The 7,725-nt window shown below is 44.5% G+C and overlaps 1 protein-coding gene across 1 annotated transcript; it reads left to right on the top strand.

Annotated features, from left to right (window-relative positions):
* Window positions 1-2,137: 2,137 nt before the first annotated feature.
* On the top strand, window positions 2,138-3,544 carry LOC102420690 (putative tripartite motif-containing protein 75). Its single transcript, XM_006099980.1, has one exon. The coding sequence runs from the start codon at window positions 2,138-2,140 to the stop codon at window positions 3,542-3,544; it is 1,407 nt and encodes a 468-aa protein (XP_006100042.1).
* The last annotated feature ends 4,181 nt before the right edge of the window (window positions 3,545-7,725 follow it).

Raw genomic sequence — 7,725 nt, 5'->3', positions numbered from 1 at the left:
CGTTCCAAAAATTCATCTGCAATAAAAAAAGACCTCGAATAGCTGCAGCAATCCTGAGAAAGAAGAACAAAGTAGGTGGGATCTCAATACCAGATATCAAACTGTATTACAAAGCCACTGTTCTTAAAACAGCTTGGGACTGGCACAAGAACAGACATATAGATCAATGGAATAGAATAGAGAACCCAGAAATTTACCCAAACCACTATGCCCAATTAATATTCGACAAAGGAGGCAAGAGCATACAATGGAGTTAAGACAGTCTCTTCAATAAATGGTGTTGGGAAAATTGGACAGATACATGCAAAAAGATGAAACTAGACCACCAACTCACACCATACACAAAAATAAACACAAAATGGATAAAAGACTTAAAGGTAAGACGGGAAACCATAAAAATACTAGAGGAAAATAGCAAACATATGTCGAAGGAATTTCTTCTCTGATAATGCTCCTAGGGCAATGGAAACTAAAGAGAAAATAAACAAATGGGACTACATTAAAATAAAAAGCTTTTGCACAGCAAAGGAAACCATCAACAAAACAACAAGAAGACCCACTGCATGGGAGAACATATTTGCCAATGATATCACTGATAAGGGTTTAATCTCCAACATTTACAAGGAACTCATGAAACCTAATAATAGGAAGATAAACAATCCAATCAAAAAACGGGCAATGAACTCAGATAGACACTTTTCGAAAGAGGACATACAGAGGGCTGAAAGACATATGAAAACATGCTCAAAGTCACTAATAATATGAGAGATGCAAATCAAAACGACAATGCAGTATCACCTCACACCTGTCAGAATGGCTATCATCAACAAATCAACAAACAACAAGTGTTGGAGAGGATGTGGAGAAAAAGGAACCCTTCTGCACTGCTGGTGGGAATGCAGACTGGTGCAGCCACTGTGGAGAACAGGATGGAGCTTCCTCAAAAAACTAAAAATGGAAATCCCATTTGATCCAGTGATCCCACTTCTAGGAATATATCCCAAGAAGCCAGAAACACCAATCAGAAAGGATATATGCACCCCTATGTTCATAGCAGCACAATTCACCATAGCTAAGATCTGGAAACAGCCAAAGTGCCCATCAGCAGATGAGTGGATTAAAAAACTGTGGTACATCTACACAATGGAATACTACGCTGCGGTAAAAAAGAAGGAACTCTTGCCTTTTGCAACAGCATGGATGGAACTGGAGAGCATTATGCTAAGTGAAATAAGCCAGTCAGAGAACCATAAATACCACATGATCTCACTCATTTGTGGAATACAGAGAACATAGATAGACTGATGAACAGGGACAGATCCAAAGACAGAGAAACAGCAATCAGACTATTAATCCCCAGAGGGAAAGTAGGGGCGGGTGGGGGTAAGGGGAAGAGATCAACCAAAGGACTTGTATGCATGCATATAAGCCAAACCAATGGACATGGACAACAGGGGGATGAGAGCATGAGTGGGGGGTGGGGAGGAGAGGATGGGAGTTAATGGGGGGGAATGAGGACACATTTGTAATTCCTTAACTAATAAAGAATTTAAAGATTAAAAAAAAAAAAGATGTGGCCTAAGTCAGGATAGTTGTAAAAAAAAATGTGAGTATGTAAGTAGGTAAATACCTGGTGTTGAGAGAATCAAGTGAGAATAGCCAGGGGGCGATTGAGATCATGCATATTAACAGCTTTAATCCTTTTTGGCCTCAGGAATGCACTGAAAATCTCCTTACCCTGGTTCACCCTTCCCCCGTGGGGGACGAGCCAATAGACGTTGGTGGGCGTGGTTAATAAATGGAGCTAATGGAGTATATATACCAGGGTCAGGTTAGGGCTCATGCAGTCCTGTGCCACGCTGTGCAGAGAGATCCTTGTGGGAGATTCAGCTTTCCCTTTTGGCGTTTCAGAAAGGAGAAGAGCCGTCTGCTGCTGGAACCAATCTGAAGAGTCATCGTTGCTCTCTGATCAAGAGAATTGCTGAACTTGGATTGATATCCTCTGAGCTGCCAAGGACAGTAGTCCTCCAGCTACTTTGATTGTCTGCAGGAGGGCAGTGGAGCTCCTCTGGGCACCTACCTCTGTAGCTAAGGACCTCACAGGACACCAGGGGCTGACCTTAATTGACAAAGAGAAATGGCAGGTGAAGGAGCTGTGGCAAATCTCCAGATAGAAATCAACTGTCCCATCTGCCTGGATAACCTGAGAGACCCTGTCACCATCGAATGTGGGCACAACTTCTGTCGTTCCTGCATCGAGAGGTCCTGGGCTGATGTGCAGGACAGGTTCCCTTGCCCTGTGTGCCGTCACCCATGCAAAGAGAGGCACCTGTGGAGCAACACCCAGCTGGGAAGGATGGTTGACATAGCCAAGCTCCTCCAGATCACAGGGGCCAAGATGAAGCAGCAGGAAGAGAGGCGCTTGTGTGAGAAGCACAACCAGGCCCTGACCCTCTTCTGTGAGGAGGACCTAAAGTTGTTGTGTCCCCTGTGCACTCAGCCCCCTGACCACCAGGGCCACCACGTGAGGCCCGTGGAGGAGGCTGCCTCTCATCACAGGCAAAAGCTCAGAAGTTACATTGAGCCCCTGAAGAAGCAGCTGGCAGACCTTCAGAAACTATTAGCCACTCAAGACAGGCAACAATCAGAACTGAGAGAAAAGGTGGAAAAGCGGAGAGCAAAGTTAGCCTCTGAATATGAGAGTGTGATAGCATCCATAGAGATTGAGCAAGCGGCAGTTCACTCAAGGCTAGCTGCACAAGAGAAGCACGTTCTACAGAATCTCACTGCAAACAAAGCTGCATTTTCAGACCACATTTCCAAACTTAGAGTTCTACGAAAGGAGATGGCAGAGACGAGTGTGGTGTCAGATGTGAAATTGCTGATGAACATCAAGGGTGTCCTCCCCCGTTGTGATAACCTAGAACCTCCAGATGTCTATTGCTTGAAGTATAAGAGAGAAGAATTCAGTCTTCCTCCACAGTGTTCGGCCCTGCTACAAATCATGCAGACATTTAGAGAAGAAGTTACTCTGGATCCCGAAACTGCACATCCTCATCTGCTTGTGTCTGAGGATAAAAAGTCTGTGACATTTGTGAGGAAAAAGCAAGGAGTTCATCGGAATCCAAAGGGATTTGCAGATGACGCAGTTGTCCTGGGTTCAGAAGGGTTTGACTGTGGCCGACATTACTGGGAGGTCCAGGTGGATGACAAGCCTGAGTGGGCCGTGGGGGTCTGTACAGACTCCCTTTCCAAGGAGAGAAAGCAGCCCCTGCTCAGACAGGAGAACAGATGTTGGACGATTCAGCTGCAGGATGGTGACTATGTGGCTCGAGGGCCTGTTCCTGTCACCCTTGTGCTGCAGGAAATGCCCAGAGGGATTGGCATCTACCTGGACTATGAGATGGGTCACGTTTCCTTTTATAGTTTGAATGACATGTCTCACATCCATTCCTTCAGGGATACATTTTCTGAGGTGCTAAAGCCTTACTTCTATGTCGGATGTGATCCCAAACCTCTTACCATCCGTGCTTTAAGAGATTAGGAAGGATGAACCGTCACTTTGGTTCATTGTCTTCCTGTGACTTCTAGGCGTAGGTAGAATTTTTTTTTAATTATAATTTTATTGTTACTTTATTTTTTAATATATTTTTATAGATGTCAGAGGGAAGGAAGAGGGAGAGGGATAGAAACATCAGTGATGAGAGAGAATCATTGACTGGCTGCCTCCTGCACACTCTCTACTCTGGATCCACCCCCCAACCGAGGCGTGTGTTCTTGACTGACTTGAACCCAGAATCCTTCAGTCCACAGGATGAAACTCTATCCACTGAGCTAAAGCAGCTGGACCTTATTTTTACTTTATATATATATATTGTTGAAAGTATTACCTGGTTTTTGTGGGTAGAATTTTATATACAGGTATCAGTGATCTAGCATCAAAATTTTTTTCTTTGGTTGTGTTGATTTTTAGAGAGGGAAATGTCAGTGTGAGAGGGCACCATTGATTGGCTGCCTCCAGAAAGCACCCATGCCCTGACCCAGAATCAAACCGGCCCACCCTTTGGGTTCATGGGAGAATTCTCCAACTAACTGAGCCAGACTGGCCAGGGTTAGCACCAATATTTTATTAAAAACACTTCTGTGATTTGAAAAAAAAAAATTCATGCAAGAGGCTCGGCTCCGGGCTGCCATGGTTTCATCCGGAAGGTAGTCCAGTCTAATTAGCATATTGTGCTTTTATTATTATAGGTAATTAGTATTGATGTGATTTTTAAAAGATAGTCAGGAGTCCACTCCCAGGAGGAAAAGCCTCAGTTTGAGAGCTATAAATGTAATAATGAAATCATTAAGTAGCTTCACATAACCAGTCATACAGGTAAATGTCATAGAATAGCCAGAGATGAAGCTACCTATTGCCAGACAAAACAAGGAGGTTAAAATAAATGAACCCTTTATGCTCTTTTGGGTGGCACATTGAGCTCTGGCTTCTAAACTTAGTTTGGTTCAGAAATGGTTTAGTCCACCAAAAAGTGTTCTTTGGTGGTTATAATTGTCATAACCCCTCCCCCGCCCCCGACAAAATCGTAGAAAAAAGAACAAAATCCCAGTGCTGTAGGTGGGTGATGAGAATGGGTCCTTAAAGTATCTTTAGTAGCAGAGGAACACCAAAGATGTATATTTTAGATTTAAAGATTTGTTTGGGGAGCTTCAGGGATGCAAGACTGACTTGGGGAGGGTAGATGTGGAAAGGGGGGCAGACTGGAGAACCACAGCAGGCTATCGGAAGCAAGAGCCTGAACTCAGGAATGGTGGTAGGGCTGGAGAAGAAGGAAAGACTACAAAAACTGTGTGTATAGGATATATTGTCCATCGATGGGGCTGGATAAAAAGCAGAAGGGCAACCCCCAGGTTTCTGGATTGAAAAACTGATAAATGATGACATCTTTTATGAAAATAAGATATAGAGGAATCCAATATTAAATGCAGTTTAACTGCCCATAATCTTCCAAAGCTACATTCTGCTAAAAAAAAAAAAAAATCAGCGAATCTAGTAAATATCTGCCTTGCCTTCCAGAAAATATCAGTTTTCAAATTTTAGAGACAGTGATAAAGTCAATTGCTAGTTTAAACTTGGTTATCAAGATTGCAGAAGGTTAATGAAGAAGGTTAATGGGAACTTTGGAACCATATCATTTTAGGATGTATAATAACCAAGGGAGTATGTATCGGGCATAGGTAATTAGGTTAGCAGTCTTTAAAAAGCATGTAGTCCCACTACACACGCATTAGAATGGCTAAAATCCAGAACGCTTACACCACCAAATGCAGGTGAGAATGTGAAGCAATAGGAATTCTCATTCATTGCTGCTGGGAATGCAAAATAGTACAGCTATTTTGAAAGACAGCTTGGCACTGCCTTATAAAACTAGACACAGGGATCATGAAATACAAAAGCCCTTGGCATTTATCCAAATTAATTAAAACCTATGTCAAGCCCAGCCAGTGTTGCTCAGTGGTTAAGCATCCACCTATGAACCAGGAAGTCACAGTTCAATTCCCCGTCAGGGCACATGGCCGTTGTGGAATGGATCCCCAGGGTGGGGCATGCAGGAGGCAGCCAATCAATGATTCTCTCTCATCATTGATGTTTCTATCTCTCTCTCCCTCTCCCTTCCTCTCTGAAATCAATAAAAATATATCAAAAAATAAACTGTATCAAGAGATTACAAGATGGCTGCAGAGTAGTTGGAAGCTCTGTCCTCTTACTCCCAGCGCTGGACCAGACTTGCAGCCAAATTGCAGAGCAATCAACTTGGAAAAACAGTTGAAATGTAGCTGATCGGAAATTTTATAAACAGGAGCACAGAGGAAGAGGGCAGGAGACAGGGAGAGGGTGAGCCCCCTCACACAGGTGCGGGGTCTGGGAAGCCAGAGGGATATTGTGGCAGCAGAGTTCTCTTCCCCGAGTGTTGGGTCTCAGCCTCATGCAGAGATCCCAAATCCAGAGCATCAGAGAGAGGAAGGGGAGCCTGCATAGTGTCAGGTGGTGGGAACCAGTGGGGATTCGGTCCATCTGGGAGACTTGGACGGCACCATTTCAGGGAAGGAACCATCCTATTGTTTTAACGCTGGTCTAGAAAGCTCGCTCTGGTCTGTGACTACTGCAGGGGCCACTTGGCAGTGATTGGACAGGTGGAGACACAGAGACCATGAAATACTAGTACACCAAGTGGAGAGGTCTGCTCTGTACACCCAGCAGTGACTTTGAGGCGCCCTCTATTCACTGGTAGGACTTTGGACAGCCAGCCAGTTGGAGACTAGACTGTGTGGCTTAGGAAAGATCGATCAGTCTTGTCCACCTCAAGTGCACTGGTGATGCGCAGCCCCCGCCCCCACCCCCGCCCCCTAGCTCAGTCTACCCCACCTTGTGTTCCAAGGCAAAAGGGAATGGCGCTGAGCTGAACATTTGGAAATTTGGGCCCAGCCTGCTCAGCTTGATGGTGCGGGAGGGTTGGACATGTGTCCTGTGCAGAGTCCGGGCAAAATTGGGAGTTTTGGCATTGCTCAGCAGCGGCTGGCCACTGGGGAGATAAGATCACCAAGAGGGGCTGATTTTTTGACCCGCTCCTGCTTTGTTAGATGGCATGGGGGTGTCAGGGAGCCACGCAGAGCTGGGATTTTGAATATCTGCTGAGCAAGCTTCTGTCTGGGAGTCAGATGGGTATGTGCTGGGCTCTCTAGCTGCGTTACAGGGAAACAGATCCAAGCTCCCAATGGAGTTCTGTCAGGGAAACTCTAAGGGGAGGAAGTGCCCGCCCCACCCCCTACAAATTTTGGGCACCGCCCCAGTGGGGAAACAGTTTGAATCACCCCTGCTAGGTTCTGGATACCCCCACTGAGCACAGTTCTGTGGGTAAAGGCAGAGCAGCTCAGAACGGGGACATTCAAGACACACCCAACCTCTGGGCTCCAGAGGATGCACCCACCTGACTACTAGGGGCTCTGCCCTGCCAAGCTTCAGACAGGTTGCTGACCTAGGCAGGGTCAGCTTCTGACATTGGCTTATACCAGAGAAACCCCTCGGAGGCCAGGACTTGTACACCAAGTGGCCAGCTTCAGACAAAACCCCAGCAGGATCCAACAAGCTTCAAAACCAGCACATTCAGAGGGTGATCTTAGCACAAAAATCTGCTTCTACCTTTTTAAATCTTGTCTTTATTTTTTTTCCATTTAAATTTTTATTTTCTTCTTTGTTTCTTTCATATCTTTTTTCTCTCTATCCTTTTCTTAATCTATTTATTCTCTTTTCATTTCTTATTCTTCTTTTTCCATTTTTCTTTTCCTTTTCTTCACATTATTTTATTTTTAAATTTTCTTATTCTTTTGTTTTTATATTTTCTTTTCTATTCCTCCTCTCCTTTCATAATCTTTTTTAGAAATATGTTTTTATTGATTTTGGAGAGAGAGGAAGGGAGAGAGACATCTATCAGCTGCCTCCTGCACAGTCCCTATGGAGGATTGAGTCCACAACCTGGGCATGTGCCCTGACCTGGAATCAAACCGGTGAACTCTTGGTTTATGGATTGATGCTCAACCACTGAGCCACACCAGCTGGGCTCATAATTCTCTTTTCTGTTTCTTTTTTTCTCCTGTAATTAGCTTTGTCCTTTGTTTTTATATTTTTTTCTTTTTTTGTTCCTTTTGTCTCTTTTCTTTTCTATC

Source organism: Myotis lucifugus, unplaced genomic scaffold (genome assembly GCF_000147115.1).
Source record: "Myotis lucifugus unplaced genomic scaffold, Myoluc2.0 scaffold_293, whole genome shotgun sequence".
In the NCBI taxonomy this organism is placed as follows: Eukaryota; Metazoa; Chordata; class Mammalia; order Chiroptera; family Vespertilionidae; genus Myotis; species Myotis lucifugus.
The sequence above is the reverse complement of the archived record's forward strand: the minus strand, read 5'-3'. Positions and strand labels throughout refer to the sequence as shown.

Bases quoted from the DNA above. Each gene is read 5' to 3' on its own strand.
- LOC102420690 (XM_006099980.1), top strand. From the start codon at position 2,138: ATGGCAGGTGAAGGAGCTGTGGCAAATCTCCAGATAGAAATCAACTGT.